Source organism: Mauremys reevesii, linkage group 7 (assembly GCF_016161935.1).
Source record: "Mauremys reevesii isolate NIE-2019 linkage group 7, ASM1616193v1, whole genome shotgun sequence".
NCBI lineage: Eukaryota > Metazoa > Chordata > Testudines > Geoemydidae > Mauremys > Mauremys reevesii.
The window spans coordinates 67,616,003-67,639,496 of NC_052629.1; the positions used below are offsets into that span (position 1 = coordinate 67,616,003).

Genomic DNA, 23,494 nt, shown 5'->3' on the forward strand with positions numbered 1-23,494 from the left:
CATTCTCCTGCTCCCAAACAAATGCAATCAGTACATACTGGGCGGGCAAAGTGAGCGCTTCCTTCCAGGACCAAGATCCTTGCTCTCACACGGATAAGTACATTCACTCACTAGACAAACTGAGACTGGAACCAAGATGTACATTTTGAATAGTGAGAGTAATTAACCATTGGAACAATTTACCAAGGGTGGTGGAGGATTATTGCTGACAATTTTAAAATCAAGATTGGGCATTTTTCTAAACGATCTAGTCTGTTCTAGGAATTATTTTGGAGATCTTCTCTGGCCTGCCTTATACAGGATGTCAGACTAGAATCACAATGGTTCCTTCTAGCCTTGGAATCTATGAATAGCTAGATGCACACAAACATCCACACAAACAAAAATCAGTTTCATGAATATTCAGAGAAAAAAAATGAACAAAACCAGTGCTAACAAGGTTAGAGTCAACCAAAATTCGTAACTGGTGAAAATGTTCACAAATCATTTCCTTTCACTATTCGTGCAATCATAATCCACTTTATAATCATCTTTTTTTACATGAAAAGGAATTTCATCCTATCGGTTTACAAGATTTTTAAGGCACATTTGTGTTGAACAATATTTTTAATAACCAAGAGCTACCAAAGATACCAGGATTAATATTGGGTTGGCTGTGCATCTGTTCCTTTTTTAAAGTTCTATACATAGGTATTATATCCTTAGCATACATATGTACTTTGAATATTATAAAGTATTCTCGTTTTCTGATTATGATAGGGGATATCTGAAAGCTAACATCACTCACTTTCAGGTGTATAATACTGAAGCGATGGTTGAGGTGAATACTACTATGTAATGTGAAGATTTGGTGAACAAGATAAATACTGAGTTTAAATTACTATGATGCACAACTTTTATTTTCCTGTGAAAGATTTCTTTGCAAGAAGCTATGAATATAACTTAAAATAAAACTCATGATACAACATTAGCTTTTTCCTTCATGATATTCTAAATAACTTGTAAAATAAGCAGTGTATCACGGTGTCATGGGGACATAATTGTATTTGTATTAACAAAAGTATAATTACAAACATAAAACATCTACATATAATATGCTAAGATTTTAGCTAGCCATTTTCTTTAAAAATTAATGTTTTCCTAGTCTCTTTTTAAAATATATTACATTCAATTATCAGAATAGAGTATATTTTGACTTTGCATTTATCTAATAGCAATAATGCTCAATCCTCTTTTTCTATAGGATTTTGGTTCCATTTTGCAACATATATTAATTGCCTCGAAATACTGTAAGTCACTTAAATCCAATCTATTTTCTCTTAATGATCCAATTTTTAAATTTGATTTAGTTGCACACACAAAAGACTGACCAAAAAAATCTCAATATTATTCTTACAGTCTTCATATTGCCTAGAGAAAAAATTCTCTCCCACTCTCGCCTTCTCTGGTACCAATTATCTTTATTAAATGGTGACAAACGCTGTCAAGCACCATATTTAGGATTTTTTGTGAAAAAAGACTGAACATAAGGGATATTTCCTGAGTGATAGCTCACGTTCAAATACTGCATTAACTACAATTGTAACTGATTGTTTGTTTTGGGGGGACAACTGAGACAGTAAGAATCAGCTTTAAATTCCCTCTATCAAATGTCTATTGACATCTGTTTCAAGTGGTACATGTTTGATAACAGAAGCCATTATTAAAATGTTTCAAACACCCATACCATACTGTTTTCTACCAAGTAAATTCTTCCATGGAAGGATTTGCAGATTTAATGTTTGTTTGTTTTTTTAATTGACAATGGAAACAGATTCTTATTTAGTTGGACAAGAGATTTTTGCTAAATGGATTGAATCAGATTTAGATGTCAATAGGAAGTATACTTGACCTATGCCAAAGAAAACGACAAGGAGTCCTTGTGGCACCTTAGAGACTAACAAATGTATTTGGGCATAAGCTTTTGTGGGCTACAGCCCACTTCATTGGATGCATGAAGTGAAAAATACAGGAGCAGGTATAAATACATGAAAGGCTGGGGGTTGCTTTACCAAGTGTGAGGTCAGTCTAACGAGATAAATCAATTAACAGCAGGATACCAAGGGGGGGAAAATAACTTTTGAAGTGGTAAGAGATTTATCTTGTTAGACTGACCTCACACTTGGCAAAGCAACCCCCAGCCTTTCATGTATTTATACCTGCTCCTGTATTTTTCACTGCATGCATCCAATGAAGTGGGTTCTAGCCCAGGAAAGCTTATGCCCAAATACATTTGTTAGTCTATAAGGTGCCACAAGGACTCCTTATTGTTTTTGCTGATACAGACTAACACAGCTACCACTCTGAAACCTATGCCAAAGAAAGTTCACCAATATTAAATGGCAATTAGTCCCTAGACAAAAGTATCTAAACCATGATCCTTTTGTTCTGAAGGTCTCCCGAAAGTGTTTGATGCGCTATTGTGGTTGTAAGGGTGGCAAGAACAAACAAGGGGAACTGATTACTTAAAGGGCTCGCCTAGAAAACAGTCAGCCTACGGCGGAGTGGGGGCGAGAGAGAACGAGAGTTGGCTAAAGATTCATGGGGGGAGGGAGTTAAGATAGGTTGTCTTTGTGGGTAACTTTCCCAAGGTACCTTCTTTCTGCCCTGCGAGCGGAGATCTTGTTTGCACAGAAAGATGTGCTATAAAAGAAGCACGAAGCTCTGAAAAAACACTCCCAAGTGTTAGGGAGGTGAGCGAAGGTGATCGTCCTTCTCTGATCATTTCCCCTGCTCCCCACAAGTCACACACGTCGGCCCCTGTTGAGATCTTATCTGAGATGCGGGGAGTTCCCCCCCGCCCCCTCCTTTCCTTAGATGACTTAAACGGGCAATTCCAAGGAAAGGCCAAGCGAAGGGAAAAGTCTGGGTCCAGGAATGCTTCAGCAGAGCAGCCCTCTGGCCCTTTCCTTCCCTGCTCCTCCTTAGTGCAGCGAGGCAGGGCTCGTTCACACGCTGCCCACAGCCCTTCCCAACCCGCCTGGAACACCAGGGTCAGTCCCTCGAGGAAGGGGCACCAAACCCCTCCTGATCCCGCAGTCCCAGGTGCGGGGGGAGTTCGCCCTAGATTCCCTGATGCTCTGGCTGCTCAGCCGGGCCGCTGCCTCCAGCCATGCGAGCCCCGGCCAGCTGCACCCTCCAGCGCCGGCAGCGAGTGACACCACCGCCGGCCAGAGCGAATAACTTCCCCAGGTGTCCCGGGGCAGGCTCCGGAGGCTGATCCCTGTGCCCGCCTGCACCCGCCGATCCCATGTGGCACGGCCAGCCGGGGGGCGCGGGAAGGGACCCGGACCCCCGCGGACCCCGCCAGGCACAGACACACGCTGCCATGCCCCGCGGGGAGCCCGGAGCGCAGCGCCCGGCCGGGGGCCGCCGCCCGCCCACCTGCCCCCTCCGGCCGCTCGCTTACCGGCTGCCGCTGCCGTTCCGAGGGGGAGCGGGCAGGCGCTGCCCTCGCAGGGCTGCCACTCAGCAGCGCATCCCGGCTGCAGTCCCGGCCGGAGCGGGGAGCTCAGCGCGCCTGGGGGAGCTGGGCGGAGCGGGGCTGCCGGGCGAGGGGCCAGAGCCAGCGCCGTGCGCTCCGGGCGGCGGCTGCAGCCTGCGGTGCCTGCCCCTCGCTAGCCCTGCGCCGGGCTGGCGGCATTCAGCGGCGTGACAGCACCGGCCCTCCCCGCCCCTCTCCCCTGCACCCGCCCCTCCTACTGCACATCACCTGCTCCCCCTCCCTCCTGGGACCCGCCCCCCACCACACAGCTCCACCCACAAGTCCCCTGCACCCGCCCCCCTACGGCACAACCCGTCTCCCCATCCCTTCACTGCATCCGCCCCCTGCGCTCCGCTCCCCGCACACACACAGCACAGCCCCGCCCCAGGCACACACCTCACTTTCCCCTGTTCCCACCCGCCTTCCCAGCACATCGCCCCCATGGTCCCCACCTCCCCACTCCCAGGGCACAGCCCCCTCCCATCTCGCCCCCCGTGCCACGGGTGCCATCTCCTGCTTCCCTAAATCTCTTCCTACCCCCATCTGTGGTTTCCATCTTCCCCACTGCCTGTGCTCTGCCGTGCTCCCAGCATCCTCCTGCCGCGTTGCCCCCCTCATCCCCATGACCCAGTCACTGTGCTCCCCATCACCACCTGTGCTCCTCCCCTGTGCCCCATCTCCACTCCCACTGCATCCCGCCCTCGCCCCCCGAATCCACCCTCACCCATCTCAGCCCCTCCCAGCCTCAATTCCCCCCGCCCTCTCTGATTGTCTGTGCGGGAGGCAAGGTCCCCTCTACAGTCTCCGGACAGACACAGGGCCACCAGGGACAGACAGATGCTTCCCAACGAATGATCGCTGCACCTGGTATCTATTGGGTTTCTGGGAAACGGGGCGGGCAAAGCCCGCCCCATGCTAACGGATCCCCCCCCCCCAGCCTAAGGGGAGGTTCCACAGGGCCTCAGAAACCCACTAATTGCAGGGGACAACTAATAAAAGAACAGGGACAGGAGTGCGGTCAAAGGGTCATAAGAAGGGAGCCTGACGGGGACACCGAGCAGAGAACCCCGGACAGCGCCCACTGCTCCTCGAAGGCATCAAGGGAGCCAGCGGACGCCGCCCAGAGGAACTCCGCTCAGAGATGTGAACAGACTAAGGATCAGAAACAAGCCCCACAGTCGCAGGAGTCTCCATTGGCCAACCGCCTCTCCCTGGTCGCGTAGATGGCCTGTTTGGCCAGGGCGAGGAGGAGGTCCCGCGACTTTGTGGGGCCACGGATAGGGAGTGCATGGAGAAGGAGGTGAGGGGAAAAGTGCAGCCAGAAACGCAACAGGAGATTGGTGAGGAGCCGGTATAGGGGCTGCAACCTGGCGCACTCTAAGTAAACGTGCGCCAGGGTCTCCCTCACGCCGCAGAAGGGGCAGGTGTCTGGGACAGGGGTAAACCGCGCCAAGTACACGCCCGTGCTCACGGCCCCAGGGAGGAGCCGCCAACTGATATCCCCGACGGGCCTCAGAACCAGGGTGGAGTACAGGCTGGCCTTCCGGGGCTCCTCACCCTCCAGAGGTGGCAAGAGGTCCCGCCACTTGGTGTCGGGGCGGGACACGAGGGTGAGGAAGTGAAGGGTGTGGAGCACGAGCGCGTAGAGATGCTTCCTTGGCGCGGTTTGGAAACGGACCGGCTGCAGATCGTGCAGCCGGCTGGCGGTGAAGGGGCGGGGAGGCCGGTCGGGTCCACGGGGCAGGGGCCCGATGAAGAGGTCCGGAGGGCTCAGGGTGGGGGGTGGGCGGGGCATGCCCTCACGCAGGACCCGGTCGAGGTAAGCCCGAGCAGCGGGCGGCAAAGCGGCCTTCACCTCCTGTAGTACGCGCCGGGGAGTACAAGGTCTGGAGAGCCCCATACGCCGAGCGAGCATCAGGGGATCCAGCCAGTCTCCCCGGTCGTAGTCCAGGAGGTCTCCGACCCTGGTGGCTTCTGCCAGGACCAACCTCTGGCGCACCGCGGGGGACTCCACCACCTGCACACGGAGCTGGGGGTTGTGTAGCAGGGGCTCCGCGAGGAGATCTGCCCCCTCGGTGGCCGCCACGGACCTGGTCGCAGAGAACAGCTTCCACCTGGTAGCCTGGCACTATCATCATCTCAAGGAGTTTGATAAGCATGGAGGTCCTCTGAGCTCCTTCCTGGCCTGATCCCCCTGGAATCCCAAGAATCGCCCCACTGAGAATCCCTGCTCCAGAAACACTCCCACGAGCTAGGGATTTCTCCCTCATATGCCCCTTCCCAGGAACACTGCCACCTTCTCACCAGAAATGCCTTCCCTCAGGTCCCCCCTCCCTCTCCCAAGGGACACCCCCTGGAGACCCACCTCTCCCCCCAGGAACTAGACTCCCTTACCCACCCCCCTTCTCCAAGGAAAATCTTCCCCGAGAGCCTTTTACTCCTGGGGGAATTCTGCACCACTGCACATGCACAGAATTTATGTCCCTCACTGATTTCTTTGCTTCCCCTCAGAAAAATGACTTTCTATTGGCGAACCAAAGGGAAACCACAAGAGCAATCATGCGACCCTCCCCAGCAGTATGTTTTGGGGGCCCGGGGCAGCTGGCAAAGAGATAAATCACTATGGTGCAGGAGGCGGGACTGGGGAAGACCCAGCTGGTGGTTCCTATCCTGCGCTGTGCTCAGCTGCTAGTCCTGGCTGAGCTGGAGAGGATGGGACAGCCTCTTCCCTTGCACAGCATCCAGGGCCGGGTCAGACTCACCCTAAATTTCTCCCTCAGCTGAAGGAAGCTCTGCAAACTTCCCCACCACCACCCGCCCCCTGCATCTGGACCACCCCGATGAGCCACCTGCCCCTGGATTCCCACCCCATCAAGCCCCAACCAGCTGCATCTGGACCCCCCACTTAGCCCCCCCACACCCATACCCCCTGCTGAGCTCTATCACCCCCACACCCAGATGACCCCCTGCTGAGCCCCAACCACATTCACTCGGACCCCCCTGCATAGTCCCATTACTGTTGCACCCAGAACCCCCCAACAAGCCTCTGTGCATCCAGATCCTCCCTGCACCCAGATCCCACACTGAGCCTCCTGCACTGAGATTGCCCCACACAGAACCCTCTCAGCCCACAGCTGGATCCCCCTACACTTGGATCCTGCCTTGCTGAGCCTTCCTGCCCACACCTGGTGCACCTGGTACAGAGGGTCAGGGCCTTGGGGTCTTTCTGAGGCAGGCCCAGTCCTTGCACTGTGTCAGGGTTGGGTGCAGCCTCACCGCTGAGTCCGCGTCCCCGGGGGGAGCTGCACAGTGATCTCCCACCTCTGTGCAGCCAGTGCCCTGTGCTCCCCAATGCCATGCTGGAGCCTCCACATTTTTTGACAAATACAATTTGCAGAATTTCAAAATATTGTGTGAAGAATTTTTAGGTGTTTTGCAAAGAATGCCCTCAGGAGTAGCCTTTGCATATTACAGGATGCCAGCATACCCAGCCTTTCAGAGCAGCTCTGGTGTGTGCTGTCACATCTCCCCTGGTACCATTGCTTTTCCCAGTCCTGCACTGGTTAGACTGGGTCCTAGGCACACACCTCTTCCAGTCTGCAGCAGATTAAGAGGGTTAGAAAGCAGGAGTTTATTAAATAGTTAACTTTGGTGGGATAGTAGATACTAAAAACCCTGCTCAGTTCCTCCAGATGGGACTTGGAAAACTGGTTTCATTTGGGTGTTTCTGAAAAATTTCCTGTGAATCAGTCACCCGCAATCTCTGACTGAAAGCTCTGATTTACAGGGCTATTCTAGTATCAGAGGGGTAGCCGTGTTAGTCTGGATCTGTAAAAGCAGCAAAGAATCCTGTGGCACCTTATAGACTAACAGACGTTTTGCAGCATGAGCTTTTGTGGGTGAATTCCCACTTGGTCGGATGCAAGTCCTGGCTGAGCTGGAGACAGGATTCAGGGCTATTCTAGGGACTGTGGACACTTCAGGTCTGATGTTAAAAAATGTTTTACAGTAAAACAGTCTTTGCCTCATAGGAGGCACTCGCAGGAAAGAAATTATGGATCTATTTGGGGTATCAAACGATTTCTGAAACAGCTGGTATGTAAAATACAACCATCAGCTGTCTTGTCATGATCAAATATTCCCTATATCTGGGCTAGCAACATTGCTTTTGAAAGATGTCGTTCCCTATAAATGCCTTTAACGCCTGGTAGAAAATTCTTGTGAACATGTTGACAAATGAAATAACCCGGGTTATTTGATTAACGTCCATGTAATCTAAATATTGGCTTGTATTGAGAAAGGAAATGTCAACTTTGTAATGCTTTTGAAAGGAGGGATTTTCGCTGCAATTCAAGAGTGATCTTATACCAACAAAGGAAGTGAAACCTACACTACGCGAAATCTATTGAAGGGATTACAGAGAGGCTAGAGCAGGGATTTTAACTTTCTTTAAAAATTCCAATCATGCAGAAAGGAACATAGATAATCTGGTAACGGGTCGAAGCATTGGATACAGCTATTATTCCAGCGGCTAATCACCAATCAAAGGAGGGGTTTATCTGATGCTGGGGCCTTTTAATATCTCTTTGGATACATTTTCTGAAATTGGATGTAGGTGGCAGATAAATGAGATCAGCAAATTCCCATTGCCGGAGCTGTTTGTTTATATTTCGCAATTTACATGCAAATAGGTTAATAATATACAGGGAACGGATTTTTGAAAAAACCCCACCCTTTGCATTAGGGCGCGTGAACCATTACAAGAAAATGTGCTACGATTATTTGTATCGATTCCCTAATGGAAACAGGATCTAGTGGTTAGTGCCAGATCAGCTGATGGGACTGGATGCAGTTAGTTTGGTTTTTATTTTGAGCAACGCATGAGCAAATGAACATGGGCGTTCTTGTCATTTTCAATCGTGCAGCTCCCCACCCCACTCCCTGTCCCCTTCCGCCCCCGCTACGCCCTCCCCCTTTGATTAGACAAAGGGGTTAGACGCCATCTCACCTACCCACCAGTAACAGGAGTTGTCAAGTTTGCACGGGGCATGAAGCAATTAACTTGGCATCTCTTTATGCTGATTTTATACCCTGAGAACTTGAACCCTGGAAATATCAAAATGTGAAACAAAGATATAGCTCTTCAGAGCTGGAGTGGAGCAAGAAATTAAGAATTAAGTCAAAATCTCCTCTAAGCACTGTGCTGTGCCCTAGCACACGTTGGTATTTAAAGTCTGAAGAAATCATTACCGAGTAGTTCTGTAATATCTGGACACAGCAAAGGGGTGTGTGTGTGTTGGGGCGGGGGGATAACAGACTTCTAATTCAGAATTTTCTTGATTCTCAGTTCAATAATTATACTTGCGTGATTATTATACTATTCCCAATTTTATACAAGCCTTCAAGTTTGCCCCACTGATGTGCTACAGGTCCCAATGGGCATTAATAGCTAGACACTGGGGTGATCTGTTTATTGTCTGCACGTGTACCCCGTGCATATAAAGGAGCAATGCAATCGATTGTTTATGAGGGATCCGGAATGAAAAAGTGATACGCTGCAGAACGGGTAAGAAAAATGGTGAATGTGCACGAGCCACTTAAATGTCAAAAGATACGCGATGCGTACTATAGTTTATTTCAGGTTGAAAAGCACGTGTGGGGTAATTATACCTGCAACATTGACAGGAACCAGATCTTTGTCGAGCACCAAAGGGATCCGAAGCGATGAGCATTTGGCTTTTATTTTAAAAGGCAATTTACTGGATTGATTTCAATGCATGTAGAGGGGTGGAAATCTGTTTCTGATCTGCGCTTGGCACATTTGCGCCTCGGACACGTCTGCAGCAGCCCGGGAAAGAGACATTTCCCCGGAAAAGGACGCCTAGTGGGCAGCACGGAGCTCTCAGCCTAGGGGAGGGGATTTTCACTGCCCTGAAGTCACTGGTTCATTTTTTGTGTGTGTCAACATATAGGATGTGGGTTGTTTTTATTTCCATCTCCGTGATCTAAGTTAACCATTGGGGCTGAAATGGCCGGGGCAGAAAAAGTGGTTAACACAAGCAGTGCATTCAACTTCAGACGGGCATGGTTTATAGGGGGCAAATTGTCTGCTAAAACCATTTGAGACTCTTTCTTGCTGACCCGCCTACAGCCAGGGCGGTCTGATTTTCTGAACTGGGTCCAGCGAGGAAACGTAAAACGAAATCAGAGCCGGTTTGCTTGCAGCTTTAGCGTTGGCTCAAGATTTTCTAGCAGTAACTTACACAGCAGAGGGGTGTGTGTGTGTGTCTGCGCCCATATGTGAGTGTGATTGTTACAGGTGTGTGTGTATTTGTATGTGCTGTTGTGAGGGGCTGTGTGAGTGTGTGATTAGTGTGTTTGAGTGAGCGGTGAGTGCATTTGTGTATGTAGGTCACGTGGGAGGGCTGTGTGTGCAAGTGTAGGTGGGAGAGCTGTGTGTGTATATTTGTGTGTGGGAGAGCTAAGCCTATGAGTATGAGAGCTGTGTGTGTGTGTGTAGGCGCGGGAGGGCTGCATGTGTGAAAGGGCTGTGAGTGTGTAGGCGGAAAGGCTGTGTGTATGTGAGGGCTGTGTGTGTGTGTGTATGTGTATATGGGGAGGGCTGCGAGTCGTGTGCGTGTGTGGGAGGGCTGTGTGTGTATTTGTGTGTGTAGGTAGAAAGTCTGTGTGGGTGTGAGGACCGTCAGTGTTTGTGTGTAGGTGGAAGGGCTATGTGTGTATTGTTGTGTGTGTCGGTGGGAGGGCTGTGTGTGTAGGTGGATGGGTGTAGGTGAGAGGGCTGTGTGTGTATTGTTGTGTGTGTTGGTGGGAGGGCTGTGTGTGTGAGAAGGCTGTGTGTATATGGAGAGGGCTGTGAGGGGGTTGTGTAGGTACAGTTGTGTGTGTGTGTAGGGGGGAGGGGCTGTAACAGAGCCGGGGGCGGTACGTTTCCGAGCCCCGCCTGTATCTGCGCGGTGCAGAGACTCGCTGGCCGGGTCTCCCAGCCTGGCCCGGCTGCAGCTGCTGGCGAAGGGGCCCGGCGCCCGCCGTCTTAGCTCGCTCCCCCTCCCCCTCTGCCGGCCCGGCCCGGCCCGTGCCAGCCCGCCGGGAAGCGGGGGGGAGGATGTGGGCTGCCAGCCCCGCCCCGCCCCGCCCCGCCCCGTCGCGGTCCCCGGTCCCGGCACAGAACTAGTGCTGTGCTGCCGAGCCCCGGGACCCGGCTGCAGGGGAGGGTGGCGCCGCCGCTACTGTGTGAACACACACTGCTACACCCCACATACAGACACACAACACGCACAACATATGTACCACAAGATATGCACAGAGTCCTGCACTCATACAACACACCCTCCTGCGCATAACACGCCCCACATGCAGACACAGTCACACAGCACAGGTACACAACAACACAGAGAGAGCCCTGTACACACACAACACACCCTCCTGCACATACACATCTCGTATACACAACACACTCCTGCACACACCCCACATACACACACAATGCCCACTCCTACACCACATCTACACACCCTCTGAGTCCCAACTACAGACAGACACAACACACACTCCTACACACACCATACACAACAGTCCTGCATGCACACCCCACATACGCACACAACACACACTCCTCACACAGAGCACACACCCCTATACATACACACCAAATATATACACTCAATACACCCGTGCATGCTCCCACATGGTCACACCAAACACCTTCTGCTTCCTATCCATAGGCAAAGTCGGCTGCAAACATGCACACTCTCTCGCACCCATGCACCTCACACAGAAATACACACCTTGGTGCGTAGAGGCGGCACTCATAGGTACACAAAGAAACACAACACATCCATACACATTCATACACCATAGATATACACCAGGATCATATAGTCACTGGCAAATCTGCCCGCCCTGCAGCTTCCCTATAGCAGTGGTTTTTGACCTGAGGTCCGCGTGGACCCCAGGGGTTCCACAGACTATGTCTAAGATTTCCAAAGGGGTCAACACCTCCATTTGAAAACGTTTAGGGGCCTGCAAATGAAAAAAGTTTGAAAACCCACTAGATCAGAGGAATCTTTAGCTTGGATCCCACAGGACTGGAGGTGGGAGGACCAAACTGACCTTCTGATAGTTTCAGTACTAAAGAAGCAAGTATCAAGGGATCAGCTTAGAACAGTGAGAGGATTTAATTCCCACCCCAATGCACACTTCAGCTCAAAACTTTGCCTCTGGCGCTATCTGTTGTGCCAGGACAGGACAGGAGATGCTAATGTGACACTGTGAAAGGGTTGCTTTGGACTTTAAGAACGGCCATACTGGATCAGACCAATGGTCCATCTAGCCCAGTATCCTGTCTTTTGACACTGGTCAATGCCAAGTACCCCAGAGGGAATGAACAGAACATGTAATCATCAAATTATCCATTTCCTATTGCCCATTCCCAGCTTCTGGCAAACAGAGGCTAGGGACACCATCTCTCCCAATCCTTGCTAATAGCCATTGATGGACCTATCCTCCATGAATTATCTAGCTCTTTTTTGAACCCTGTTATAGTCTTGGCCTTCACTACCTCCTCTAGCAAGGAGTTCCGCAGGCTGACTGTGTATTGCATGGAGCAATACTTCCTTTTGTTTGTTTTAAACCTGCTGCCTATTAATTTCATTTGGTGACCCCTAGTTCTTGTGTTTTGAGACAGAGTAAATAACACTTCCTTATTTACTTTCTCCACACCAGTCATGATTTTATAGACCTCTATCATATCCCCCCTTAGTCCTCTCTTTTCAAAGTTGAAAAGTCCCAGTCTTTTAAATCTCTCATCATATGGAAGCTGTTCCATACCCCTAATTATTTTTGTTAGCTTTTTCTATATTTTTCCCAATTCCAATATGATTTTTTGAGATGGGGTGACCAGATCTACATACAGTGTTCAAGATGTGGGCGTACCATGGATTTATATAGTGGCAATGTGATATTTTCTGTCCTATTATCTGTCCCTTTCCTAATGACTCCCAACATTCTGTTCGCTTTTTTGACTGCCACTGCACATTGAGTGGATGTTTTCAAAGAACTATCCACAATGACTCCAAGATCTTTCTTTAGTGGTAACAGCTAATTTAGACCCCATCACTTTACATGTACAGTTGGGATTATGTTTTCCAACATGCATTACTTTGCATTTATTAACAATGAATTTAATCAGCCATTTTGTTGCCCAGTCACCCAGTTTTGTGAGATCCCTTTGGAACTCTTCGCAGTCTGCTTGGGACTTAAGTAATTTTGTATCATCTGCAAATTTTGCCACCTCGCTGTTTACCCCTTTTTCCATATCCAGGCTCCTCTTTGTCACTGAGAGCAGAGAAACAACCAGACCCCCTCCCCCTCCTCAGAAAGAATTTTGTTCTTTGCACGGGAGCGATCTCTCTTGGGGTTGTGATGAGAGGCAGGTTAGGAGTCTTTGGGACAATGTAAATGGAGCAATTTGCCTTCCAACCCCCATGATCGCTGTGGATTCATTCTCTGACAATGAACCTCCCCCAAAAGAAAGAGCAACGTCCGTTCCCAACTCTCTCATCCAAAGTGACTACTCTCATCCCTCCCTAGTGGCTCTAGGCGTTAATCAGGTCATATAATCCCAGTCCCTTCTCAAGAACTGTGACTGGTGGGTGATGGGGGGCGGGAGGAGAGAGTTAGTTCCCAGCGTGGAGATGGGCGGCGGGAAACTGCTAATTATTCAGATTTCATATGCAGCATCCAGATGAATGCGGGCTTTGGCCAGTTCTTTAAGGGGGATTTTGTGTGTGGGGGGTGGTGGTGGTGATGAGAGGGGGGTTGGAGGTCCAGGTATCTGTTGTTTTTTAAAACCTCAATTCAGTGATTTATTTTAACCGTACCTACACTGTACATCCACCCACGTATATGACACCCACAATACATAAGTCTCTCTCTGTGTGTTCGTTTGTATCATTAGAAGAAAACATTTAATCGTGGGGTTAAAAAAAAGGGGAGGGAGCAGCAACCTGTACTACTGCAACCGGGCGTTTTCTTTTGCACGTGGATCGAAAAGGCGTGTGACAGGGGCAAAGTGGATTGATAACAGCGGTTGAAAGAAGCACCGATTCGTTGTTTGGGAAATTGCAAGGCTGCCTCTCCGATATAAAATGTTCGCCCTCCCGACTGGAAATGCAGAGGGTAATGAGCAGCTAGGGAGCGGATTGACCGGAGGCATTTGGGCGACTAATAGATCTGAGGGCTAGCTGGATTGTTTTAAAAGCAGCGCTTTAAAAGCAATGGCTAACTCAGTAGGAGCCCGAACTGTTTTCATGACACTTGTGAGAGTGGGTTAAATCGATTCCTCTTGAAACAAAAAAGCAGCAGCCGAATAAACATCCGTGAAGCCAACAGCCCCTTTGCACGACTCGTTCCCAGTGATGCGGTCCAGACAGATCGCTACAATTCGTTCGCCTGGGGTCAAGACACATCGATTCGCTGCAGTTCTTCCTCCTAGCCCTTTACCTGTCGCGTGATTCCAGAACTGCTCCCCGGCCGTGCCCATGAAATACACTCAATACATAGCAAAGCGGTGACCGGTCCTAGCTGCTTTAGGGTCCCCAAACTCTGAGCGTGGTGGTAAAACCAGCTGCCTCCGACGAGAACAGGGAGGCTGCAAGAAGACGAGAGTGAGAGACTTAAAACAGCTTTGCCAGCAAACGAATCCGGAGCTGACTCTCAGGGAGGGAGAGCAGGCAGCCCCGAGCTGTTCCCTGGGTGTAGCTCTGGTGTTTTGGGTGTGTTTGTGGGGGAAGGGGGGGTGCATCTCGTGCTCTCCCTTCCCCGCTCTGGAGCCCGGAACAGGAAAGTCCCAGCTCAGCTTCCCCACCATAAGATCCTGTCTCCCCCTCCCTACGAATCTGTTCGCTCCCTGCGGGAGGAGGCACGCAGGAAATTGGGGCTGAGTTGCTACTCTAGCAACTCAACCCAGCCTGTTAGCGAGGGGCGGGGGGATGGGGTTTTAGGTACCGTCCATCCGGACTCCGAGCCAAGCCCCCCTTCCACCCAGAAATCTCCCCCACCCCCAGCAGCACCTCTGCCCTTGCATGGACCAGTGGGGTGGGGGAGCCGAGGTCTGGTTCTGCGCATGTTTGAGAGGAGATCGGAAACTTTTTCTTTGCTTCTGAACAGCCTCCGAGGGCCGCGGGGCGGGGGAGGGGGACAGAGATTGAGGAAGAAAATGGCGAGTCGCGGGAGTTGCGTGGAGAAAGCGGCTTTTCTCTGCGCCTTCCTGCTGGCCACTTGGAGCCTGGCGTCCTGCGCCCAAGCGGAGCCGGAGGAGGAAGGGCGAGACGACCAGCGCTCCTGTCACGGGGCCTTCGATCTCTACTTCGTCCTGGATAAGTAAGTGACAGTCCCTTTTCAAAGCGGTTATTCACCCTTCACTGCCTTTGCCCTGCTGCTGCAGCTGGGATCTCTGGGCGGATCGCCGGGGCATGCCGCCCTCCCACGCTGCCCGCGCCCTGCACACAAAGAGAGCACTGTGCAAAGCAAAGGCACCCCCAGCCAGGGAAGCTCAGGTCACACACATGGGGGCACAGGGCTTTTCAGGGCCTCAGTGGCCCAGCAAAGGCAGCCACGCTCGGGAGAGCCTGTTAATACGCGGGTAGTAGCGCATAATGCGCGACTTGCGTTAGTTCTGGGATGTTAAGGGATTCGGTCGGTTCTAGGCTGTAACCATTTGCATTTACTTAGTTCTAGGCTTAAATCCAAAGAATTTGCTTAGTTCTAGGCTATCACCCAAGGCATTTGGTTAATTCTAGGATACAGTACAGCCTGTGCATTCTGGTTAATTTTAAGACTCCCAACAGTTGTTTGTCGCAATTGTTTACAGGCGCGGTTTCACTTATTTAAAAATGTATTAGCTGGTCATGGTTAATCTTTGGGGGGTTGTCTACACTAGTGTTTAAAATATATTAGTTCATACATATTGGCTAATGAATTTTTAGATACTACCTATTATCCTAGTTTAAACATGGCTTAGGGTATGTCTACACCAGAATTTGTAATGTGTTTTAACACGTGGTACTCAAGTCAACTGTAAATTCTAGTGTAGACACTACACAAGTGTTAGAGGGCATGGGTGCTCATTCCTAGTTGTGTTTAACTCTAGTGTGCAGCCTTGGGTTCAACGTGATAAGAAAGAAATGTTTGTGTCCTGTCTACAGTAGAATTTACAGTTGTGCTAGTCAAGACACTTTAGTTAGCACATGTTAAAACATGACTAAAGATAGGAGCTTTTTTTCAATGTGCATCTGACCAGATGGCTCTGTGTGTGTGTGTGTCTAGCGGGGGAATTGTTCACTCTATCAGGCCTTCTCCAGAGCTTTGGGCCAAAAAGCACCTTCTCAAAAAAAGATGGTGACTTTGTTTTGTTCTGAAAGCAAAAGGATGCAAAAACTTCCTATGGCAGTTGTTGTTTTCCAGGAATATGCATCACAAAATACCCTCCTGACTACTAAGGTTTATTACAGGGCTTTCTGACTCCAGCATCAAATGCACTTGTATTAAGATTTTGAATTGTTGTTATCAATATTATCATGCTGTTCTCCAGGATGTAATAAAAAATCAGAAAAAATGGATATTGGTGTTTGAGATTGGCAGGATAGGACATGTATATAACTTCATACAATGTAATTTCCTTGCCTTAAAAAGTCATTATTATATGCCTAGTCAAATCTAAGGCTTTAGATATTGGTTAAGGTACTGTCAAACCTATACATTGAAATTGTGATGTAACTTGATTCTCTGACTTGATTGTGACTGTGGTATAGATGATCCATGTGTAGGATCCAATCCTGCTGCCATTAAAGTCAATGGCAAAACTCCCATCCACTTAAATCATAGCAAGATCAGGCCATAAAAGCCAAACTGTTTGGAATGAAAAATGTGAAAGAGGTAATTTGGCCATTTAAGTTGAAAGAGTTTCTTGTGGTTTTAAGGTCTGAACTTGCTCCCACTGAAACCAATGGTGAAATTCCTGTTGGCCTTTCAGGAGTAGGACTGTTACAAGAAAGAAATCTGCAAGGATTATGTGAAAGCCCCACAGTCTATGTGCTGCAGCAGAATGTCCAGGGATGCTGGTGGGAGCTGTGCGTACAAACTGAAGTTGTATTTGTCCCTTTCTGCTTTTCTACGTGACTGGTGGTATGGCAGCAAGGGGGTTTCTGAGGACAGATCTCCTGGATGGACTCTGGCTCTTGGAACAGTTTGGCAGGACGAAGCCAGATAATAAGTAAGAGTTGACAGGGTGGGGGGAATCTCTGAGTGTTGGAAGGGAGAATGGCCAATCAGAGGGGGATGGGTGAAACTGAGACTGTAACATACACATTTTTGGAATCACATTTATTCAGATGTGAATCAGGGAGCATTTCTGGGTCCAACTTCTAATGGGATAACCCCCAACAATATGCAGTGCTAGACATTGTATGCCACCAAGTGATATTGTGGATTGCCTTCCTCCATTGTGCCTGGCCAGTTTGGAATTCGAGACATTCAGTTTTAATTAGATGGATAACAATGGGTTGCAATTATATATGGAGATATACCTATCTCATAGAGCTGGAAGGGACCTTGAAAGGCCATTGAGTCGGAGTCCAGTTCAGTCCCCTGTCTTCACAAGGTAGGACCAAGTACTGATTTTGCCCCAGATCCTTAAATGGCCCCCTCAAGGATTGAACTCACAACCCTGGGTTTAGGAGACCAATGCTCAAACCACTGAGCTATCACTCCCCCAATGAAATATCCAGGCTTGAGTCCTATAGCCCTGTGAGGCCCTCTATGACTGAATGACAAGGCATGTCTGAGAAGTCAGTCTGGGTGAACCAGAATGACTTTAATAAGTCCTCTCTGTTACTTTGCTCCCTTGTGGGAAGATATCATCTCATATCAAAAGCAGCCAGACTGAAAGAATACAAGTTTCTTCTCTTATTGGTGCAGGCACTGTACATTACCGCAATGACTTTGTCAGGGCCTGATTTTCTTTTTCATCTTGCCAGTTGGCGTCTGCAGGGATCAAATCCTCAAGACATCAGCCGGCAGAGGGGAAAAGATCATGCACTGGTGAAGTTATTGGTATAATATATGGTGCCAATTAGAAAGAGAAACTTGCTGAGTTTGTGCAGTTTTTCTCCTTCTGATGTAGATTACATCTTCCTGTATTAACTCTATGAGATAGGCAGCTTCAGAGCAAAGGAACCAGGGGTATATGAAGGCCTGACATGGGGGAAAAAAGCAAAGACCTATCTCAGATCTCCTAGAGGGTGTCATTCCACACAAAGCAGAAGGTCAGGGCAAAGCTCTTATCTCTGTGGGCAAACCTCTTGAAGCTACCACAGATAGATACAGTCTTCCCTCTGGGTTCTGTATTCATGGTCTATACTGGGGGTGGGGGGTGTCGATGTAAGATGCGCAACTTCAGCTATGGGAATAGCGTAGCTGAAGTTGACATATCTTATTTCGACTTACCTCCCATCCTCACCGCGCGGGATCGACGGCCACGGCTCCCCCATTGACTCTGCTTCCGCTGCTCACCCTGGTGGAGTTCCGGAGTCGACGGGAGTGCGTTCGGGGATCGATATATCGTGTCTAGACAAGATGCGATATATCGATCCCTGATGGATAGATCGCTACCCACCGATCCGGCGGGTAGTCTGGACGTACTCTTAACCACGGTATGTTATGCTGGAGCAGCATTAGCCTTTGTTGGTACTTGGAGGGGACACCTTCAAGTTATGGGAAGTGGCTCTGGTGATTCAGAAGGTAGGGCTCTTCTGGTTCAGACTGATGCTGGGGGAATGTTGTAAGTGTAGGGCTCCCTTACTCCAGTGTGCTGGTTACAGGGGGCTAGGGGACTCAGAAATCAGAGGGCTGATCGCCAATTGCATTGATGTTTATATAGTAATGTCCTGGCTTTCAGAGATGCTGAGCACCCGCAGTTCCTGCTGTAGGCCATGGGAGCTATGTGTGCTCAGGAGTTGACACTGGACTGGTGCTTAGCTTCTGCTGAACCCATTGCCACAGGTCCGTCAAGTTTACTAATTCACAGCTTCTTGTGGTAGTGGCCTCCCGGCTGCTGCTGACAGCCCTCAGGCTGCATAAGAATCCAGCTGCCTGTCTCTGCGCTACATCCTCTGCTCAGGGGTTTGCTCACTTGGCTCTGTTCAGATCACGTGGTGACATCCTTGTGTTGTGTTATCCCTCTCTCCTCTGCTACATTGCTGTTGACATCCAGCTCTTGTTTGCCACTGTGTCCAAATGCACTTGCAAAAAAACAACAACTGACCTCTAGTGTTTTCTAATTATAGCGGCGCCTGGTAGCATCACTATAATTGTCTATCAGTGCAGCAATTATAAGTCCTTAGTTTAAAGGGGTTTCTAACTCTGCCATGAACATCTGCTCCTGGCTAGTGCTTGACATGACAGGTCTGAGCCACATAGCTATGTGTATTTTTATTTACTGAATGTGAAGAAATCCTTTTGCTTATTTTTGAACTATGAGGCTGGAGAAAGAAGGAACTTGAGATTTTTGGATATATTTCTGCATTCCTCTAACTGGGGCGTTTCACAAAGATCATTTATATTTTAAGCAAAATTGAGTTGGGCAGACTTTGGGGTTGCAGACTTCTGTTTATCCACAGGACAGACAATGGCTGTCCAAGCTTCCCCCGCAGTGTCCTTGCCAGCATGCATCAACCCTGCTCTGGAAGTGCCCCGTCTCTGCGGGTGAGATGGGAGACTGGCCTTCATGGCCCATTCCCTCCTTGGCCTCTCTGCTGACACTTCCAACAAGGGGATCAATTAGCCCTCTGGGGAAGTGATTAAGACTCATTACATCCAGGCCACACAGTCACCAGATGGGAAGGTCTTTCCGTAATTATTGCCCCGGGTCAGTTTTGGACTGATGACCTAAAGGTTGCTGCAAGCTATTGCCAGTCCCCAGAGTCACCCAGTCTCTACACACTGTGTGCTTTATTTTCAAAAGCCCTGGTTGGCAAGGACATTGTATGTGCCAGGAAAGCCAAAAAAACCATCGTTTTGTTTCAAACGTGCCGAGTGAATGTAGTACTCACAAAAATGATGGAATACAGGCACTGGCTAGAGCAAATAGGAACTGTGGCAGTTTCCACCCCCCAGTCCTCTCTATGAATCTTTGCCCATCTTGCAACACTCCCACTGTTCCAGTCCAAGGACTCGACTTAAGCACAGGATATTGATCTGTCTCAGGTACTTCTGCAGCATCTCTCTGCAGGAGGTCTCAGCACTGACTGCTGTTCTGTGTGCTGATAGTGTGCACTGGATCAGAGGGAAACCCACTAGATTTAGGTCAAAATTATTTAAAAATGAATGGCTAAATCCAGCCTTGGACACCTAGGACAGCGGCTAATGGGAGATGCTGGGATCTCAGCACATTTGAAAATCACACCACTATTTTAGGTCCCCCACTATGGACTCAGTCACCTAACTTTGGACCCCCATTTTTAAAAATATTGGGCTCATTTCACTCGTGGCCTATGTCAAGATGGGGACCAACCTGTCTGGAAGACCAAGCACTCATATGCTGTACCGCCTAATCCTGATTCATCAGTACATCTGGGATCTGATCATGAGACCCTGATGCAGAAAGATTCCACTGAAATCTATAGGAGTTCATGTAAATAAGGAGAGCTGAGTTTGCCCCTTAAACTTAATTGATTATAGCAGGTCTAAATTTCTGAATATGGTTGTAATTATCTATCTATCCACCCCATACACCCCATCCATCCATCTATCCATCCCCATACACCCCATCTATCAATCCCCATGAACCCCATCCATCCCCATCCAACAGATCTATCTATCCCCATGCACCCCATCCATCCATCCCCATCCAACAGATCTATCTATCCTCTCACACCCAATATATCCATGTATCTATCCCCATAAACCCCATCTATCCATCTGTCTATCTCTAAAAAAACCATCTATCCATCTCCATAAACCCCATCCATCCATAGACACATCCCCATACACCACTCCATTCATCTTTCAATCCCCATCCACCCCATTCACCCATCTATCTAGTCCCATACAGCCATCCATCCATCCATCTCTCTCTCTCTCTCCATCCACCCATCTATCTATCCCCATTAACCTCATCTATTGATTTATCTTATCCCCATATACCCTATATATCCATTTACCTTATCCCCATACATCCCCATCCATCCATCTACCAATTCACTCTGTGTATCTATGGCCTGGTCTACACTAGGCGTTTAAATCGGTTTCTGACGTAAAACCGATTTACGCCTAACCAAATCCACACTAGGAGGCACCATATATCGATTTTAATGGCTCTTTAAACCGGTTTCTGTACTCCTCATTAACGAGAGGAGTAACGCTAGCATCGGTATTAACATATCGGATTATGGTTAGTGTGGACGCTGATCGACGGTATTGGCCTCCGGGAGCTATCCCACAGTGCACCACTGACCGCTCTGGACAGCAATCTGAGCTCGGATGCAGTGGCCAGGTAGACAGGAAAAGCCCCGCGAACTTTTGAATATTTTCTGTTTGCCCAGCGTGGAGCTCCGATCAGCACGGGTGGCGATGCAGTTAAAAATCAAAATAAAGAAAGAGCTCCCGCATGGACCATGCGGATGTGATCGCTGTAAGGGCAGGCAAATCTGTTCTATCAGCGCTCCGTTACAGAAGACGAAATTCAAAATCATTTTTAAAAAATCTCCAGACAGACGCCATAGCAGGGCTCAGCGCACTGCTGCGTGACAAACGTAACGGAAAGCCCAAGAATCAAATGGACGCTCATGGACTGGAGGACTCAAGCTATCCCACAGTTCCTGCAGTCTCCGAAAAGTATTTGCATTCTTGGCTGAGCTCCAAATGCTTCTAGGGTCAAACACAGTGTCCGCGGTGGGTCAGGGCATAGCTCGGCAATTTACGCACCCCCCTACCCACCCCAGAAGTGAAAGGGAAAACAATCCTCTCTTGACTCTTTAACATGTCACCCTATCTTTACTGAATGCTGCAGATAGACCCGATGCTGCAGCACTCAACACCAACATCCTTGCTTCGCCACGCCATGGGTGGCTGATGGTGCAATAAGACTGGTACCCGTCCTCATCATCAGCCTATTGGCAAAAGTGGCAGTGCAAAAGGCCTGGTAACCCTGATGACCAGCATCTGTTAGGTCGATCAAGGGTGCCTGGTCCTAATTTTTCATGGTAGATGGTGCAATATGGCTGATAACCATCATCGTCATAGAAACAGGGGGCTGAGCTCCATCAGCCCCCACCCTTCATGTGTAAAGAAAAGATTCAAGTGCCCCTGAACTAGCAGAGGGATGCTGGGCTCCTCTCCTACACACTCCTTACTGTCCTGTCTGGACTATCATAGCAGCTGGAGGCTGCCTTCCACTCATATCTCACTAACAAATCACTGTGTCTTATTCCTGCATTCTTTATTACTTCATCACACAAGTGGGGACAATGCTATGGTAGCCCAGGAAGGCTGAGGAAGAACGGAATCAACAGGTGGGGTTGTTGCAGGAGCACCCCCTGTGAATAGAATACAGCTCATAATTTCTGCAGGATCTGACACAGAGCAGCTGTGCTCTCTGGTTCTCTGATACAGTGGTTCTCTAGTACACTTGCCCATATTCTAGGCAGGACTAGGGGACTTGCCCATATTCTAGGACTTGCCCATATTCTAGGCAGGACTGATTCTATTTTTAGATACCAAAAGGAGGGATTGACTCAGGAGTCATTCCCAATTTTAACTTTGCCCCTGGCTAAGAGCAGCCAGGGGCACTTATGACAGCAGCAAATGGAACAGTGCAAAAGGACTGGTAGCCACAATCATCTTATTACCAATTTATGGTATGGTAGATGGTGCAATATGGCTGATAACCATCCCTGCTATCATGCAAAAGCAAAAGCATGCTGCTGTGTAGTGCTGCTGAATCGCCTCTGTGAGCGGCATCTAGTCCACATACGGTGACAGTCACAAAAGGCTACACAGGCTCCATGATTGCCATGCTATGGCATCTGCCAGGGCAATCCAGGGAAAAAAGGCATGAAATGCTTGTCTGCCGTTGCTTTCCCAGCGGAAGGAGTGACTGACGACATTTACCCAGAACCACCCGCGACAATGAATTTCTCAACCCGGAAATTCAAAGGGGCGGGGGAGGGGAGGCGGGGGAGGCTGCGGGAACTATGGGATAGCTACGGAGTAGCTACCCACAGTGCAATGCTCCAGAAATCGACGCTAGCCTCGGACCGTGGACGCACACCACCGATTTAATGTGTTTAGTGTGGCCACGCACACTCGATTTTATAAAATCTGTTTTACAAAACCGGTTTATGCAAATTCGGAATAGTCCCGTAGTGTAGACGTACCCTATGTATCCACACACAGTGCATCCACTCATTATCCATCCCCATATGCCCCATCTATATACCTATCTATCCCCATACACCCCATCCATCTAATTATCCCCATACACTCTATATATGCATCTGTGTACCCCCATCCATCCCATCTCTCTCTCACTTTCTCTATCTATCCCCATAAACCCCATCTAGTGATTTATCTTATCCCCATACACCTTATATATACATCTGTGGATCCCCATACACTGCATCTATTCATCAATCTATCTCCATACACCCCATCCATCTATCTATTTATTGATCACCATACACCCCATCTCTCCATATATACCTCATCTCTCTATCTATCTATCCCCATAAACCCCATTCTATCCATCTATCTATCCTCATCTATCCCATCCATCCATCTCCATACACTCCATATATCCATCCTGAAACACCCCATCTATCTATCCCCATACACCACATCTATCCATCTCTGTATCCCCATGCACCCATCCATCCACCCATCTATCTATCCCCATAC

General features: G+C 49.0%; 2 protein-coding genes across 3 annotated transcripts in view; one reads left to right on the plus strand and one right to left on the minus strand.

Annotated features, from left to right (window-relative positions):
- The window catches only part of ZNF488 (zinc finger protein 488), a 38,464-nt gene extending 34,762 nt beyond the window's left edge, over positions 1 to 3,702 (minus strand). Inside the window, exon 1 of the mRNA XM_039481651.1 lies at positions 3,449 to 3,702. The gene's annotated coding sequence lies outside the window, so the exon portion shown is untranslated. The remainder of the gene's footprint in view (positions 1 to 3,448) is intronic.
- A 10,738-nt stretch (positions 3,703 to 14,440) lies between these two features.
- Positions 14,441 to 23,494, plus strand: part of ANTXRL (ANTXR like) — an 80,462-nt gene continuing 71,408 nt past the window's right edge. For both annotated transcript variants that reach the window (XM_039481624.1, XM_039481625.1), the window contains exon 1: positions 14,441 to 14,923. In XM_039481624.1, coding sequence (XP_039337558.1) covers positions 14,667 to 14,923 — 257 coding nt within the window. In that variant the 5' untranslated portion in view covers positions 14,441 to 14,666. The remainder of the gene's footprint in view (positions 14,924 to 23,494) is intronic.